The sequence below is a fragment of the Kryptolebias marmoratus genome, linkage group LG6 (assembly GCF_001649575.2).
Source record: "Kryptolebias marmoratus isolate JLee-2015 linkage group LG6, ASM164957v2, whole genome shotgun sequence".
NCBI classification, from domain to species: domain Eukaryota; kingdom Metazoa; phylum Chordata; class Actinopteri; order Cyprinodontiformes; family Rivulidae; genus Kryptolebias; species Kryptolebias marmoratus.
This window is the reverse complement of record NC_051435.1, coordinates 26,409,091-26,427,537: the sequence shown is the minus strand read 5'-3', so window position 1 is coordinate 26,427,537 and position 18,447 is coordinate 26,409,091. Positions and strand designations below refer to the sequence as shown.

At 38.7% G+C, this 18,447-nt stretch overlaps 1 protein-coding gene across 5 annotated transcripts; it reads left to right on the top strand.

Moving 5' to 3' along the window:
* Positions 1–1,095: 1,095 nt before the first annotated feature.
* ddx3xa (DEAD-box helicase 3 X-linked a) lies at positions 1,096–17,442 on the top strand. 5 transcript variants are annotated; one of them, XM_037976159.1, is made up of 21 exons: positions 1,096–1,434; positions 3,360–3,411; positions 4,168–4,215; positions 4,890–4,946; positions 5,264–5,356; positions 5,454–5,525; positions 8,970–9,077; positions 9,485–9,620; positions 9,870–9,974; positions 10,058–10,157; positions 10,239–10,374; positions 10,537–10,634; positions 10,720–10,818; positions 10,914–11,074; positions 11,155–11,299; positions 12,517–12,661; positions 12,947–13,128; positions 13,387–13,504; positions 13,601–13,754; positions 13,978–14,090; positions 14,412–17,442. In XM_037976159.1, the coding sequence occupies exons 1-21, from the start codon at positions 1,390–1,392 to the stop codon at positions 14,495–14,497; spliced, it is 2,253 nt and encodes a 750-aa protein (XP_037832087.1). In that variant the 5' UTR covers positions 1,096–1,389; the 3' UTR covers positions 14,498–17,442. The 5 variants fall into 5 exon arrangements, with proteins under 5 accessions (XP_037832087.1, XP_017284569.1, XP_017284570.1 ...); XM_017429079.3 differs by having other exon boundaries at positions 1,098–1,434; positions 4,887–4,946; XM_017429080.3 differs by lacking the exons at positions 5,264–5,356; positions 5,454–5,525 and having other exon boundaries at positions 1,097–1,434; positions 4,887–4,946.
* The last annotated feature ends 1,005 nt before the right edge of the window (positions 17,443–18,447 follow it).

Genomic DNA, 18,447 nt, shown 5'->3' with positions numbered 1-18,447 from the left:
GCTAAGGTCACTTTGCTGTGATGGCGATCTTAAATTGGGTTGGCTCCAGACGTGAATCGGTTGCTGATGTACATTCAGTCCTTACTTTCTGAAGTTTCAATCAAATCTACGGACCTGTGATGGACTTGCGACCTGTCCAGGGTGTCCCCCACGTCTCGCACAGTGATGGCTGGAGACGGGCACTGACTCCTCGCAACCCAGAGAGCAGAAGTGGGAAAAGCAAATGGATGAATGTATGATCTACTTTCATCATCAATTTACAAAAAAATGATGCATTAAAATAAGTACAACAGAAAATTCAGCTCATTTTTTTTTTTCAATCTACTGATCAACTCAGACACTTCCTGTCTGTTCTTTCTTTGCTTGGTAGTATTTACTTATATTTTTAAAGTCCAAAGGATAGTATTACAAGTGATAATTGTCTTTATAATATGTTTTGTTTTATTGGCCTGCTTGCAATGAAAGAAAAATCCCTCCTTGAAGGAGAAGATTATCAGGTTTATCAAGTTGACTTTATAGTTCAGTTTTTTAAATTTAATAAATCATAACACAACACAAGTTACATTAGATTAAGGAAGAAAAATCAACTTAATTCTAAAAAATGGGCTAATAGACAAGTATGTAGGGCTGCCGGAACATGTGCACACATTTATTTTAAGTTCCAGCTCATTTTTCCAACGGATACTAAAATAAAAACAAATATTAAGAAAATGGTGTTAGTAATAACACCACTTTGCATGTGTAGGAGGCATGGTAACATTAAAAATAAAACTGAAGCAATGTTGTGTCATTAAAAAACGGGAACTAGGTTTATCCATGAACGACTAAATTAAAAATGTTGAAGATATTTTGTTTCAAGGTTTTTAAAGACGTGTAGTCAATCTTGTTCGTATACAACTTAGTTTACAATCAATAGAGTACAAATGAAGCTCCGAAGAAACACTTCACGTTCTGCTTACTTGAGTACCTGGAAATAGGACATAACGTTCATGATAGCCAAGCTGTCGATCAAAGATTAAAAAAAGTAAAATATCGCGAGATTTCGACTTGAGACGCAGGCGTGAGGTTACAGAGGTGATATCTCGCGCTACCGTAACAACCTATGTCTCATTCCGCGACGGTCCAGCAACCAGGAGGGGGTTCAGCTCAGTAGCTCCGCAGTAGTCGTTAAATTTGAAACAATTGAATTTAGATTTCAAACAACGTCTTTTTATATATCTGAAGAGAAGCAGTGCGTTCACTTTACTGTAGAAGTAACTGTCGGTCTAAAGTCGCGTATAAATTTATTTAAAATAGAAAGCTGTTGCCGTTGTTTGAGCTCAAGCCGGTAGCGCTAACAAAGAAAATCCTTTCTCTTCATATAATAATCCCCCATCACTCTCTTTAGTTATGAGTCATGTTGTCGTTGATAATCCACACGGTCTAGATCAGCAGGTAAGTACTTTTACCTTATCATCTTTCTATATTAAGTTTATCAAAAAATAGATGTAGTTTCGACGTTAAAGTCAGGAGCTTCATTAGCCTGAAGCTAAGCTAACGCAGCGGCTGCTAAAATGTCGGAGCAGAAACATCGTGATGGCGGAACTCGATGTTCTGTTCCACTGAACTCTCATATTAAGTTTTGAAATTACGAATTTGCCATTTCACTTCGGTTAATTGTAGTCCTAAACCAACTTTAATATGCTAAACATGCCACATTTGACGAGACTCTGTCAGAGGAAATGGAAAATTACCCGGTTAGTTGACATTTAAGACCCGGCCGGCTTTCTAACGTAATGTGAGGCCTTGTCAGCCTGAAACGTGGCGCAGGAAAAAATGTTGGCAGCGTTTTTTGACGACCAAGTTATATTTCTCACACGCCATTATAAAATTCATATATGTTGTTGGTTCTAGATGACGTTTAATAAATATATTTGTCAACACGCACAATAATAACTTGTTTCAGTAATTTTCAAAGAGCATTTTATCAGGTTGTCTAACAAAAATGGTCGGCCCGATGGTTATGTGGGCCGTGCGACGTTTTATGACCTAAATACGAAGTTCTGTTTGTACTGTTACCTAATAAGATTTTATTAGTAGTTGTGTAACTGTTTTGAATCCAAAGATGCTTAAGTGTAAAACTTTATACACCACCTCTAGTGTTTCGTTGAAAAGTCCGTGAAAGTAAAAAGTAGTAGTGGTCGACGAAGCTTTGTGACGCAATGAAGCTTTCCAGCCAATTGTGTTAGTAAATGGTTCATTCCCCGAGGCTTCAAGTGCTCAGCAGCTCCCCCTGTTGATCAAAAGTTTGCGACAAAGAAAGAAAAATGGCTTGAGTCAAAATCCTTACAATTATGCAATGTTTTAATTGGTTTCTAAGGTGTTGGAACAACACAGCTCTAGTTTTTTTTTTTTTTTTTAAGTCCTCTAATAAATTTTTAGTTAGTAGGAATGTGCAACTGTAAGAATGGACACATGTATTTGTGTGCGTGTAATTTTGTTTTTGTGTAATATAAACACTTTAAAAGATATAAAAGTTTCTTAAACTTTATTTTTTTAGTTTTGCACTGCAGAGAAACCTTAGACCTCATTTATGTTCTGTTGTACCTTACCAGTGGCATCAGCTGTTTTGTTAAATATTCATTTAATTTCAGATGTTTTCATCAGGGAACTTCACAAAGGGGTAAAGGAAAATATGTATAAAAAAATAGGTTTGTTTCAGCTTCTATGTTCGTTCGTATGACATTTGTTTCTGATAAAGTACTGCCTGCCTTCCTGCTTGGTGATTTGAAGCTTCGGTTCAATTGGTCCATCACTAATAAACAGTCCATGGAAGTAAAATTTACACTTCACTTTTTTGGACTTTTCAGCAAAACACTAAAAACATTTTTTTTAATTTATTTATTTAAAACCCAACTTTTCTCAGTAATTTGAGTGCGGTTGTAGGCACAAACGTTTATATTAGCGACATGGCAATCTAGGTTTAGTTTGTAAGTAACATGGGTTGCCCATAGAATTTCACAAAAAGAAAGGCAGTAAATCAAATCAAGGCAAATAATATAAAAACCTTCTTTAAAATGGTCTCACCAGTTGCATCATAACAGAGTGACATTTTTGGTTAAAAGGTTTCCAACATATTTCTTGAACAGCTAATTTGTAAATTTTATTCTATAATTTGAGGATGGGGTTTCACAGTTTGGCTATAAAAATGTGTAACTCACGAAGGAGTTGTTTGAAAACCAATATAATGAGCAAATATAATATAATAAACACTTGAAGTATCTGATAATCCTAGTGACCTCACTTTTTTAAGATACTGAATCACAAATATTGAAGATGTTTACAGTGTAATTTTAAAAGGCTTTTTTGTGTGTTTGTAGCTTGCTGCCCTAGACTTAAACTCTGCTGACGGACAAGGCGGAGGAAGTGGTAGTAAGTATTGCATCTCATTAACTTATTTATATAAAATGTGCCCTTAGCCTTGTGTAACCAGCTCCTGTTTTTCAGTAAAACTAACATTTATTTGTTTATGTTCATCCATTCCTTTAAACAACAGCAGTCAGATTCTTACACTGAAACATTTTGCACCCCGGTCTCAGAGGGGAACTTTTCTGACCCTCACGTTTGCATTTCAAAGGAAGCTGCAAAGTGTGAAATCGCACGTGCGCACCACAGACGGCAGCAGTCAATAGCTGTTTGGTTCATGCAAACTAGATCAACAACAATGATGACAGATAGCAGAGGGCTGTTTGTTGCTCACCCTTTTCAATATGTAGTAGCAACTCAACCTTACTGTTGGTCCAAACAAACGTCTGTGTATTCACCATTTTGGATGAACCTGCTTCCAAGCTCAAAAGACTGGTGTCTGTGTGCAACTAGTGGCGGGGCATGGAAATGTCCCCTTCGTCTTGATTGTATCAAAATCCTAATGAAGGTCTGACTTTAAAAAGTCCACAACAAAAGAAAAAGTACCAGTAGTTTATTTGGAATATTTATTTTGTTGTTCAAGTTGATGCAATTTAACCTTTTTTGCTGGCAAGCTATTTTTGTCTGAAGGCTTTTTTTTTGGTATTTTTATCTTTAATAGTCTGTTTTTGATTTAAATAACTGGTCTTTTGACTCAAATATATACATTTAAAGTTTAGTGAATGTTTTCAGTTTTATAAACATATTTTTTTCCCCTTCCAGGGCGTTACATTCCACCTCACTTAAGGAACAAAGATGCTTCCAAAAACGGTGAGTAAATCATCTGAACTGAATGACTTTTGGGAAGAAAAAAATTTGGTCTCGAAGCCCATCAGAGCATGGTAAAAGCAAGCACAATTGAGAGGGGAACATAAAAGCTTACAATATGTTTTTGAACATATTGATTACCAGTCAAGACAAAAAGTTGATGACTAGCAGAGCATTTTACTGGTGCACAGAACAAAGAAATCCACGTCCAATTGGTTTTTTCTGTGCATGATTGCTTATTTTGGCAGACAAAGTAGGGCAAATGGTATTGTATGTTTGCTTCAGCCTTGAATTTTCACCCCAGACTGCCCATAAATTGGAGAATGGGGCTAATTTCAGTTGACTCTAAACTGTTTTCATGGATTAAATTTTCTTGGAGTTCGTTTTTTGGCTGATGCAATGTCTTTCATCTAAACAAAGAGTGTTGGCTGTTGGCTGCTCTGATACAGGGTGGGCTTGAAATGGGTTAATTTAGGAGATGTATACCTTAAATTTTTTTTGTTTGGTCAGGATGAGGAAAATGTGAGATAGTTTTAAGTGTTTCTGTTCTTTAAATAAGAACACACCAATCTCTGTTGTCAAATATTTTCACATTAAAACAAATTAGTATTTCTGGTACTGTGTCAGTGCACACCTGACCATTTTTCTCGTTTCACTGTTTTCTTATTCCACAGCAGGAAATGCTTATTCCGCTGGTAGACAGTGCGGTTATTCAGTGGCACCCGTAAATTTCTGTAAGTCCCTTCTGTCTGCTTTTGCTGAGGGCAAATTGCATTTTCAGATGCATGAAATATCCATTTTACACACCAGCAGAGCCAGTGTGAGGAAGGATAATGTTAGGTAAATGGTAAATTGAGGATTATTAGGTGCATTTCTCTAGGCTGAAGTTCTTGTAGTCAAAACTAAATACTTGTAGGGAAAGTGTAGAAAACGATGTCAGCATAAGGATCACTTTTTAACATTTAAATTTTTTAAGCTATTGAACCAAATTCTTTCACTTGTTTTCCACTATACATTTATGCCTATATTTTATCTGCAATCTTCCCCCAAGTTTCATCTAAGCAGTGCCCACAACCATGGCAGGCTGAGTGCCAGCAAACACAGAGAAATAACTGTACTTCAGGATGGGATGACTGTCACATTGGTAACTATTGTGCAAAGTCAAACCCAAAACTGAAAACTGCATGAGCCAGTACTGCTGGGTGAATCTTTTTATAGCATCCTTCCCTACTTGTGCTCAGGTTACCCAAGACTGGCCTCTCAAGAGCTTGCCTTTTACCATGCCTACACTGGTGGTTGGCGAAACAGATGTGGTATATCTTGACCTCCACCTGCATGTTATGCCTTCTACTTGTTGGCACACTTTCATAGTAAATAGAATTGAACACTTAAGGCACACACAGTGTGCACTTGCATTGTAATAGTAGTTTGGTGAAAACAGCACAAGTCTGACCCTAACACTTGTCAGTGCTTGCAAATGCTTTTGATGCATGGGGATGGTACCTTACAGACTGCACTGTATCACTTGTGTGGCTAACTAATCATTTTTTGGGCTGTGAAAGAATTATGACAAACCTGTTTTGTCCAATAACATGTTATTAAACCCTTTTTTGAGTCAAAAGTTACAATTGGACATTTATTATATTTTTGTGTTAAATTTTGAAACGCTCCACTGAATTTTGGTTATTCCTCCTCACAGTCAAACGCGAGCTGTTCTGAGTTATGATCTCTAAATCTTTGTCTGTGCCTCTCTTTAAAACATTAATTAGATTTATTGATTAGGTTGATGAGGGCCTTTGTTCATATTGGCTTTTGTGATGACTGCTCATTAGCGATTTTCTTTGATCATTTATTTTTTGTTTTCTCTGCAAAAGAAATTTGTGTACAGTGAGCAGTCCTGATAATTAGGTGACAATGATTGGCTTTGGCATTTTCAGATGGCTAAAAGAAAAATTACGGTTAGTTGTTTGCAACCTGCTTTTTCTTTGTGCCCGGGTGTACTACTTTATCTTCTGTCCTGGATGTTATGAAGTTAATTGATACCAAAAATGTACATTATTTTAAAATATTAAGTCCCATGTGTCATATTTGCCAGGAATGAAGATTGACGTCTCAGTCCTGAACTTTGCTTTCATTTTGTTGAGCTTTTCTCCTCCCTTGATTTGTCAATTTCTTGAAAAAAAAATTTTTTTCAAACATGACTTTGTACTACACTGCACTGAAACTACAGCTTGCACTGTTTGTCAGCACAACAGCTTTCTGCATGTTGTGCTTTGCCCAGTTTTCAGAGATCACATTTGTAAAGTTTGTCAGCTATCAGTTTGAGTAATATCAAAAATTTGGGTTTAGGTTTCTGAAATAATGAGACATAAAAATCATTTATCTAAAATAAAAGTGCTCAGGAGTGTAACTCCTAAGCACCCAAATTTTTTGAGCTTTGTCATTTGATCAGAAATTGTTTGTAAATATGGTAATGTTACAGGGTTTTCATGGGAAATTAAAAAGCATTAAGTCATCAATTTTGCTCACTTTAAGGCCTTAAATGGCATTCAATCTGAATCTGTAGCATTAAAAAAATTAATTTATTCAAAATTTAAAAAAAAGATTAGCTAATTTTTGAAATTGCTCTGACTCATCCAAGTATTTTGGTTATGAGTAATTGGAACAAGTCTGGTGATTGTTTCTGGCCGGTTGATTCAGTTGTAGGAAGTTCATGCATTAGAGGGAAAACATGAATGCATTAGGAGCTAAGACAACAGAGGGAAATGTAAATTCCTGCTGAACTGGCTGATGGTCAGGTGGCAAAGGATTGGGGGGAGTAGGACAATGAGCATAAATTAATTTTGGCTGCATCTCACTGAGGTCTGAACAAACGTCTGTCCTTGGGAATTTTTGAATTACCTGTAGTACATAGAGCAAAGTTATTGTAGAAATATAATTATCCAAGCTCTGACTATTCATCTTTTAGTTTTGTGATTCTTGCTTCACTTAAAAATGTAAGGAGAAGCTTGTGAACTCAGACACATTTTTGTCTTCTGTAAAACTTTTTAATGTATTTTAGATAAACGGTGGACTGTAAATGGACCGTACCTAGTGCTAGGCGATATGTAAAAAATCCTATATCACGATATGGATAATTTTATATCACGATAACGATATGTATCACAATATACCCCAATTACATACATTGTCAGTTATTCTCTGAAAAATATGAAAAAATAATCTAATTTCTTACTTTTTTCAAGCTTTATTTCGAAGTGACATCTAACTGGACTTTCACAAATGAGATTTGCTGCATTTTAGTGCTGCAATATATATGTGTCACATGACAACAGACTCCATTATCTTCCTCCGGCTATAGTTTCACTTTTCACAACTTTCCCCGGCTCTTTTACAACTTGTTTGACCTTGCACTTTTTTGATTGTTAAATATTCTTTTTCGTGTTTCTTCTTTAAGTGATAGAAGAGGTTTGTTGTGTTGGCGTCAGATGAGAAAACAGTCTAATAGCAGAGTTAGCATATTACCTTTTTCTGCTCCGTGTCGGACTTCTTGAACCAAATCACAGACATCCCCCTCGTTTTGGTAAGTCTTTCTTCTTGGGCTGCCTGCTAGCTGTCTCTACTTGTTGCGACCCCAGGTTTGATACTTCATGCGTCTCCATCTTTCAGCACTTCTGACTTAAATGCCGACACAATATACGGTGGGTCACAGAATATGGTGAAAACACCGCGCCGCACAGAGAGCCGCTGCCGTAAAGCATGTCGCAAACCCACACGTAAAGCAGCGTCATGTCGCAAAACGGGGGTTCTTCGCAAAATAGTTGTTTTTTCTTCTTATTTATCACTTATATAAACTGAATGTATGCAAAGTGAAAACGCTAATACATTCGACGTTATGAAATATTTACATGAATCATTGATACAATTATGATAGAAACGATAAAAGAAAATATATCCCTATACACTTTTTTATCGTCCCCACGATATGTATCGTTATAGCCCAGCACTAACCGTACCTATCTAGCACCTTTCTAGCCAAGCACTCTACAACATCTATACAAAGCTAATCTGAATAAATCATCTGTAGTCTAATCAGTGCTTCAGATCACATTCATACACCGATGAGGCACACATCAGAGGCAGTGAGTGATTCAGTATTTTGCCCAGGGACACTTCGACATGTGGCATACTGGTGGAATTGAAACTCGAGCTGTCTTGTTGGAGGATAACTGCGTTAACCACTGAGCCACAACTACACAAAATTATGGTTGAAATTAGGGTAAATTAAGATTCTTTCGAGAAACATATTGTTTATTTCTATTTATTTTTGGCTAAACAAACTACTATTATTTCAGATTGTGACAGGATAAATGTATAGTTGTATAATGTTGTCACTAACAAAATTTGAATGTTGGTAAAGATTATGAGAACTAATGTTCGTGACACTAAAAAGGAATGGCTGTCCAAAGCTGGGCAGATTGTTGTGTTGAATACCCCACGTGTCTCCAAGTAATTTGTCACAATAACGGGGATCTCTTCCCCTAAATTCTGATTTGCTGATGTGCTTTTGTGAGTTTTTACTCCAGTTTCTGGTCTGTTGGGTTCTGATGCATTTCATGTGTGTAGACAGGCTAAAAACAAACGCTCAAACAAAAAAGAAGAGGTGCGCGTGAGGTCAAAGTGCATTTAAATGTGTACTTGGTTTATTGGCAGTTTGGTTCCTTTGTTCTTATCTGCTTTTTCTTTTGTCTTTGAAGATTCACCTGGATGGGATGGCGGACGCACCAATGGATATGTGAATGGTTTCCATGACAACCGCACAAACGGTGGTTTTGGAGGGCGTGGACCTCCTCGCAATGATAGAGGTGGGCATGGCACCTGCCATGGTAACAGGGGCGAAGGCTCGTTTAATCAGCCATTGCAAAATGCAGGTGGGGAGATCCTGTAGTCTCTTTAAAAAGTCAAACTAGATGGACAGTGTAGTATACGTAAGCTCCACCCTCCCCCACCCTGTTTTTTTTTTTTGTTTATATTTTATATTAATAAAACCATTTTACGGTACACATACATTTCAAGTGAACTATAAAAGAAGCAAATAGCTACGTAGTTCAGTCTCATAATAATTGGATTCAACTTTTAATGGCCTTTTTTCTTGAGAGGAAAAACAAAAGCTCTGCCCTTGGTAAGGAAAAGGCATCTGATGCCTGACAGCTGATTTGCCAACTAAGTCTCAAAGTAAATGAATGACAGCAATTTTATTCTTTCAATGTAGGGTTTGGAGGTTATGAAAACAAAGATGGTGGCTGGGGCGGACCTCCTAGGGATGCTGCCTACAACAGCTTTGGAGGGCGAAATGATCGGTCCAAGTCTACATACTTTAATGACCGTGGAGCTGGCTCAAGAGGAAGGTATGAAAACTTAAACTTTTTTTTAATTAATCTGTTTTACGTGATTTTAAAATCAAATTGACGATTATGTGATGGTATTGCTTTATTTTTATTTTAAATGGATATTTTAAACCCCTCTGACTTTAAAACAGCAAATAGTCTGCACATAATTAAATTTTCATCCTAAACACATTTAAATGTTGTCATTCTGAAGTAAAATTGTGGGATGGGTTTTGTTCCACTTTATGTACAATGTGTGCATTTATACAGGTATGAGCGTGGGGGCTTTGCTGGTGGAGGAAATAGCCGCTGGGCGGAGGACTCCAGAGAGGATGACTGGTCCAAGCCCACTGCCCCCAATGAACGTCTGGAAAAGTAGGGCAGATTTTGTTACAGATTCCAGAATGGATATCTTTGTCTGCATTCAACCTAAACTTTTATTTTCACTTATTCTATAGTGAGCTTTTCTCTGGAAGCAACACTGGGATAAACTTTGAGAAATATGATGATATTCCTGTGGAGGCTACTGGATCCAACTGCCCTCCCCACATTGAGAGTGTGAGTCTCTACAGCTGTTCTTATAACTGATTCTATTCTGTTTGTACCTTTACACATTTGGCATGTTTAATCTTTTTGTAGTTCCACGATGTGGACATGGGGGAGATTATCATGGGGAACATCACCCTGAGTCGTTACACTCGTCCCACCCCTGTCCAGAAGCATGCTATTCCCATCATCAAGACCAAGAGGGACCTGATGGCCTGCGCTCAAACTGGTTTGTGTTATTGGACATTCTCAGTCTGTGCATACCAACAAGCTTTTTTCCTTTGTAGTTTAGGGGGAATCAAAAAGCAAAGTAAACTGACTGATTTCTGCATGAAGGTTTTTATTTCATTTTTTTTGTTTAAAACTCTTTGTATAATCCCTCCTGTTTCAGGCTCTGGTAAGACTGCTGCCTTCTTGCTCCCAGTGCTGAGTCAGATTTACACAGATGGACCAGGAGATGCTCTGCAGACCTCAAAGAACAGTGGACAGGTAGTGAAGAAAATCATATGAACAGTAAAGAATTCACTAATGGATTTTTACTTGTTCTAATAAACACTTTCTCTATGGTCCTTAGGACAATGGAAGGTATGGCCGTCGTAAGCAGTATCCCCTCTCCCTTGTCCTGGCTCCAACCAGAGAGCTGGCATTACAGATCTACGATGAGGCGAGGAAGGTGGGTTCAAAGCTAGCAGATTGTTCTGTATGATTACTATTACGCTTTGACCAAGTCTTAAATGAAAAAGCAAATTGTTCTTTTCTTCTGTCCAGTTTGCCTATCGCTCTCGTGTGCGTCCCTGCGTGGTTTATGGTGGTGCTGATATTGGCCAGCAGATCAGGGACTTGGAGAGGGGCTGTCATCTGTTGGTGGCCACACCAGGACGTCTGGTTGACATGATGGAGAGGGGCAAGATCGGTCTGGATCACTGCAAGTCAGTATAGCTCAATAAAATAGCACTGAAACATCTGACTCTGGTGTTTATCAGTCAGTTAATGTAATATTTGTTTGTAGTTACTTGGTCTTGGATGAGGCTGACCGCATGTTGGACATGGGTTTCGAGCCCCAGATCAGACGAATTGTGGAGCAAGATACAATGCCACCAAAAGGAATTCGTCAGACCATGATGTTCAGTGCCACTTTCCCGAAAGAGATTCAGGTATGTTGATTACTGAAAGATGTAATACATACACTGCTCAAAAAAAATAAAGGGAACACTTCAACGTAGTGTTCAGAGGCTGTAGGTGCTACCAGGAGACAGGCCTGTACACCAGGAGACATGGAGGAGGCCGTAGGAAGAGCCCTGCAAAATGACCTCCAGCAGTCCACAAATGTGCATGTGTCTGCAAAAACTGTTAGAAACCAATTCCATGAGGATGGTATGAGGGCCCGACGTCCACAGATGGGGGTTGTGCTCACAGCCCAATGCTGTGCAGGATGCTTGGTATTTGCCCGAGAACACCAGGATTGGCAAATTCGCCACTGGCGCCCTGTGCTCTTCACAGATGAAAGCAGGTTCACACTGAGCACATGTGACAGACGTGACAGAGTCTGGAGACGCTATGGAGAGCGATTTGCTGCCTGCAACATCCTTCAACATGACCGGTTTGGCGGTGGGTCAGTAATGGTGTGGGGTGGCATTTCTTTGGAGGGCCGCACAGCCCTCCATGTGCTCGCCAGAGGTAGCATGACTGTCATTAGGTACCAAGATGAGATCCTCAGACCCCTTTGTGAGACCATATGCTGATGCGGTTGGCCCTGGGTTCCTCCTCATGCAGGACAATGCTAGACCTCATGTGTCTGGAGTGTGTCAGCAGTTCCTGCAAGATGAAGGCATTAAAGCTATGGACTGGCCCACTCGTTCCCCAGACCTGAATTCGATTGAGCAGATCTGGGACATCCATGTCTTGCTCCATCAACAAATGTCACGTTGCACCACAGACTGTCCAGGAGTTGGCAGATGCTTTAGTCCAGGTCTGGGAGGAGATCCCTCAGGAAAACATCTGCCACCTCATCAGGAGCATGCCCAGGCATTGTAGGGAGGTCATACAGGCACGTGAAGGCCACAGACAATACTGAGCCTCATTTTGATGTTTTAAGGACATTACATCAAAGTTGGATCAGCCTGCAGTGTGTTTTTCCACTTTAATTTTGTGCACGACTCCAAATTAATTAGTTTTATAATTATAAATGATAGTTAATTTGATTTCCATTGATTTTTGTGTAATTTTGTTGTCAGCACATTCAACTTTGTACAGAACAAAGTATTCAATGAGAATATTTCATTCATTCAGTTCTAGGATGTGTTATTTGAGTTGTGTGTGTGTATATGTATATGTGTGCGCGCTTGCTTAACTTAATGATTTTTACTTTTAGATCCTGGCTCGTGACTTCCTGGAGGACTACATTTTTCTGGCAGTAGGCCGTGTTGGCTCCACTTCAGAAAACATCACCCAGAAGGTGGTCTGGGTAGAGGAGACTGACAAGAGGTCCTTTCTTCTGGACCTGCTCAACGCCACAGGTAGAAAATGCACATAAAATTACTTTCTTTTTGTCTCACTTCCTACTGTTTCATGTCAAGCTAATATTGACTTTGGTACTTCAAAACTAAATTATTCAAATAAACAGGCAGGCACTGAAGACTCGATGAGACTTGGCTTTATCTTTAAATTTGCTTACTATGCAGAGTTAACTAATTGATGTACAATAATTTTATGTTGAGGAAAAACGCAAGATCCCAGAGTAACTTCAGTCTTCTCAACAAGCCAGTAATATTACCATTCTTGCCTTTCATCATTTGTTACAGGTAAAGACTCTTTGACTCTAGTGTTTGTGGAAACCAAGAAAGGAGCTGATGCTCTGGAAGACTTTCTTTATCGAGAGGGCTACGCCTGCACCAGCATCCATGGTGATCGATCTCAGAGAGACCGGGAGGAAGCTCTGCATCAGTTCCGCTCTGGACGCTGCCCAATCTTGGTGGCTACAGCTGTAAGCAATTTCTGGACTTGGACGAAAGTTAAAAGATTGTTTTTCCTGAACTTTCTAATAAAGTCTGACTATATTTTCTGTACAGTTCTGTTTTTGTTGGCACATGGTATGATTCTAATTTTCTGTAAAATCCATCTGGCTTTGGCTGAATAATTAAAAGTTAAGCTCCATTACTAACGGAAAATTGGAAAACCTTGACTTTGTTTTTCAGTGTTCTTACCAGATTATTTTTCTTTTTGTTTCCTCTCTGCTGATCAGGTGGCTGCTCGCGGTTTGGACATCTCCAACGTAAAGCATGTTATTAACTTTGATTTGCCCAGTGACATTGAGGAATACGTTCACCGTATTGGCCGGACGGGACGTGTGGGCAACCTTGGTAAGATTACTTCCTTTTTCAAAGTAGCATTGAATTGTACATGTTGCTGACTAAGTATAACTAAGTATAATGTATTGTCCGAAATGTTTTGTTCAGGTCTGGCCACGTCGTTCTTTAACGACAAAAACAGCAACATAACCAAAGATTTGCTGGACATCCTGGTTGAGGCCAAGCAGGAGGTTCCTTCTTGGCTTGAGAGCCTGGCCTACGAGCACCAGCACAAGAGCAGCAGCCGTGGCCGCTCTAAGAGGTACTGATCACTAAACGCAATTACTTTTGATGAACAATGTTTTTTTGTTTTTTTTTTCTTTTTTTAAAAAACTGCTTCACAAAGTGTGCTGTGCAATGGCTGTTCCTTTTATTGTTGTACAAAACTTTATTAAGAAATAGCATTGTTTTGCAAGTTTGTTATCAGGAATTCCCTGATTTGTATCTAGTCTATATTTTTTAAACTTCAATAATGTCTTTTTCAGGTTCTCAGGCGGATTTGGAGCCAGAGACTACCGTCAGACACCAGGCGGTTCTGGAGGCTTCAACAGCAACCGTGCAGGGCGCAGCGCTGGAGGAAACCGTGGCTTTGGTGGAGGTCAGGAACTCTTGTTCAGTTTTACTTATAAAGGTTATCATTAAAGTGTGACTATTTAACTTCTCTAAAGTATCGTGGTTCTAAACCTTTGACAAAAAAAGAGCCAGCTAATTTGATGAAATGCAATTCTTTAGATTGTCACTGTGAAGACAAAGAAGTTGCCTAAATATTACCATCCAAATATTTCCCTCAAAAATCAGTAGACCACTGTTATATTAAAAAAGTTGCTATTTTTTCCCCTTTCTACTTGTTGACAAATTATTCATTTCACATATAAAAGGGTTTATTTGTGTGAATTTAAATTAGAAAATGTCTTTACAGGTGGCTTCGGTGGCAACTTCTACAACAGTGATGGCTATGGAGGAAATTACAACCACTCTGGTAGTGTGGATTGGTGGGGAAACTAGTCTCATAGGAACAGGTTGCCATGCCAACCCAGTGGAAACCACATGTTAACGTAAGCCAGACTGTAACAACCCTCCTGTAGCTTCACTGACAGTACATGACCAACCCTGGTTCTCTGCCATTCGCTTCTCATAAAGGAAGTGCAGCACGACGCAAAGGAAATCACCAGCACGTGCAAAGCACTGGAGCCTGCAGAGATTTGCACACCTCAAAGTGAGCATGGATGCTAACATGCATTGTCCGACTGCAACCTCGGACTTTTCATTGTTTAAAGTATTTCTGTTCTTATTGTGGGAATTAAAAGAAAAAAACTGGGGTTGAACCTGTTGATGTACTGTGCCTTTTGAATTTAAACTGGAAATTTGTTTCATTTCACCAGATTATCACAGCCAAGAGCTCAAAATTTGTTTTTACTAGTATTTTGTTTCAAGAAAAAAAATAGAAAGTTGAACTAAGCTTGGACTTATTCAAACCTTGGCAAACACTTGGGTATTATGGCTCTGAGTCATGATTCCATTTGAAACTCAAATTTATTACAGAAACATCATGTAGCCTTCTTTTTTTTTCTTTTTTTAAATTGTCAAACAGCTAATGGAGTCATTACCATATTTACTTAAAAAGCTGGGCCGCTCTGTGAGGCAACTGTTTTAATCCTAAGAGACAACTTTTTTTTGGTTGCTCACACTATCCTGGGCAGGTTCTGTTTATGAATATGGTAGTTTTTTGAAAAGCCATTCCTTTTGAAATCTTAAACACAGAAGTCATTAAGCTCAGTGCCAACAATCGCTGAGGTAGAAACAAAGAAACTTAATGCTGGAACTCGTTACTCCAACCTTTTCATTGACTTGACAGTGTTATGGCAGCTGGTATGTTACCAAGTGCTAGCTACTTTAAGTGGACGGTGTTTTTTGTTTTTTGCTTGAGACAATATTTGTGCAAGCGTATAAAGATTTAAAGAACTAAGTCAGTTATTTTGAATTGTTTATTTACAAATGTGTATCAAACGATGCCTGCCATCTTGAAAGTGAAGTTCAAAATGGCTGCATAAAGGACCACAGCATTTGGGGTGGGCCTCAGTGGAGTGATAACCGAATTAACCTGCAGCCACGAGGCTCTGATCTACGCTTGCAAGTGTTTTGTTTTTTGGTCAAGGAGAAAGGACACGCAAAATGAGTCGCAGGCTTAACTTATAAACATTTTCTCTTTTCAAGCTGCGTTGGAGGCATGGTTCATCTTTGAGACAGGCATTTGAATTATCAGAGGTTTTCTATAATTAGTGAAGAAAAATGGGTGGGGTAGAGCAGCACTCCAACCACGGGAGGGGAGGGTAAGGGAACAGGGCAGGCGTGGGGCGAGGTTTTCAGTGCACCGCTGTTGTCAGTGGCTTTGGTTTTTGTTGCTGCATAAACTGTGAAGGTGGCCAAAGATCTTACTGTCAAAGGTCTGCCCGCTTTCTTTAAGGAACAATAAAACTGTCAGGTTCTCTGGGTGTTCATCTGCTCAGACATTCATTTAAAAAAAATTAGCTTTGTAAAATGAGGCGGCTTTTCCTCTTAAAGAGGAGCAGCCACTAAGGGGCAGAGAGGTGGGGTGTTTTACCATAATATGCTCTGTCTCCTCATCAGGTATGTTGTGCCTTTAAACCTTACTTTTCCTTTTTAAATCTAAAGCAGATGCACTGACAGTGTTGAGAGATTGAATGGTGCTACTTGATATGTGTGTGTAGGCCCTTGTACGTCGTGCCCATCAAGTTTTACAAGTTGTTTTATTGCACATCTAGAGTTTTATATAGATGTCTTGGATATGTGTCCTTAAGCTTCCAAATATTTAGTGAGGAGTTTGTGGGGGAAAAACGCAGCTTGTTTACAAAGGGGAACGGGTTCTCAACGTTTAAAACCAGGATTTATTTGGGACCAGGGGATTTAGCAGTTGGGGGGGGAATTTAGCCATTTGCACAGATTTCTAGATTCTACTTTTGCTGCTAGTTTTGTGTAATTTATTAAGCATTTTTGACAAATATTTATTTTTGTAAGCCTCAAAGTGATTCTTTGAAAGTTTCAGAAACTTGACCAAAAGACAGTACAAAAAACACTGGCACTTGAATGTTGAATGTCACCTGTATGAGTGAAATTTATATATTTCGGGGTAGTGAGCTTTTTAAATGTTTGATATACATTGGACTCAGTATATAATATCCACAGCTGTTTCAGGGCCTCCTCAGGGCCAGTCATCTATTAAAATATACTAATTGGTCTTCAAAATTCAAAGTGGAATTAAATAAACATGCCAAGGTTTGGAGTAAAGCAAATTTCCTAAGCATATCGGTGCAGAAGTGTTCAGATTCTCCAAATGTGTGCATTATTGATTTAGTCTAATTTGATCAAGATAATTGTTTTTTTTTTTTTCGAGTTAATGTCTGGCACATGGCAATCCTTAAACAAACATGTGGTTTATTCTCATTGTTGTATTTGCATATATGATGTCTCTTGAGTTCTCTGACTCTGGAGCAGGTCTTCAGCAGTAATTTCTCAAAACAGCTGATGGTGCTGCTTGGGGAAAGAATAGAAGGTTTGCACATAATTTCTGCAAGCAGAACTGGAGACTTGTTCCCCGATCTTTGGAGAACACTGGAGATCTTTAGATGTAGACTTTGCTTTTTCTGTATTAGCCTCTAGGCTACTGCACTGCATGGGAAGTGTTTGGCCGTTCAAATTGTATGATTTTACCAAAATAAAATGTTTTCGGTGCAAAAGTTTGTGGAAAAATCCAGCATGTTTTCTGAAGACTTGTTGATGGTAGAAGTGCAGAGAAAACCTGTAGCAAGCAGCCTGTTTTTTTGCCTTGTGTGGATGTGAGGCAGACAGGTGGCAAATTTCAATTTATGGATTCGATGAGCTTCATTTCTTTTGAAGAGAATAATGCATAAAGATTTCATTTGTAAATTAAACTGTCATTTGTGTATTTTTTTTTAATTAACTTTTAGTCACAGAAAACTATCTACAGACTGCAAACCAGACAAAGTGCTGAGAATATTGGAAAATTTAGGTAGTGTTTAGGATCTACAAGCCTAAAAATTCATAACCTAGATTTTATTACTTTAAATGCATCTTTTATGGTTGAACAATAGCAGGATTAACAAAGTTTAATTTTTAATGAGTTTGTTACTTTTTGAATGCAACAATTTTTTTTCTCTAATCCGAGGCGGTAGGGGTTTCAAACCTTAACAATTAAAAAGAAGCAAAGCTGGCTGCAAATGTGTCCACAAGATTAATATAATTCAACACCTTTTAAAAATACCTTTTTGTTTAAAAAAAGGTTTATTTTAAAATTAAAAAACTTTAATAAACTGACCTGTTGTCATTTTGTACTGCTGAAAATATTAAATTCAGATGAGGTCACTTCAGGTCAGTGGGAGGTAGGTTTTCTTCCAGTGAGAGAATCAGGGGTTTGACCCTGAGCCTGTAAATGAATAGGAGTATCCTTTATTTAACCAGCAAAAACAATGACTCAATTTTCCAAGTGTGACCTGGCCAAGGCAGCAGAAACCTTCAACAAATACATAACCATGAGAAATCCCATAATTACACATTAAGGCAGCTGCAGGAGCCACGTCATCTGATCTCCTGGTCCTTTAGAACAGCTTTAAATTGCCCCAAGGTAACAAGATGATGACTTCCAGTCCTGCAGATTCTTCCAAGTGGCAGGGGCAGGAAATGTAAACGCCCTTTAACCCGGTTCAGTTCTGACCTTTGGGACCTGCATCAAAGTGATGTCCTGAGAGTTGTCTGGAGCTTTCAGCTCTTCTAGCCTGCAAAGTGAACAGAAGTATACAGGAAGATGCCCAAGGATGGATTTATCGATAAAAAGCAGCAAGTGAGAAAGAGGGACATTTTGCAGTAGCATCCAAAGTGCGGTGATGTGTTCTGTAGCCACAGTCAGTCATGAAAGACGG

Bases quoted from the DNA above. Each gene is read 5' to 3' on its own strand.
- ddx3xa (XM_017429079.3), top strand. From the start codon at position 1,390: ATGAGTCATGTTGTCGTTGATAATCCACACGGTCTAGATCAGCAG. The intron at 1,435-3,359 runs GTAAGTACTTTT...GTGTGTTTGTAG, and splicing joins CACACGGTCTAGATCAGCAG to CTTGCTGCCCTAGACTTAAA. The intron at 4,216-4,886 runs GTGAGTAAATCA...CTTATTCCACAG, and splicing joins CAAAGATGCTTCCAAAAACG to CAGGAAATGCTTATTCCGCT.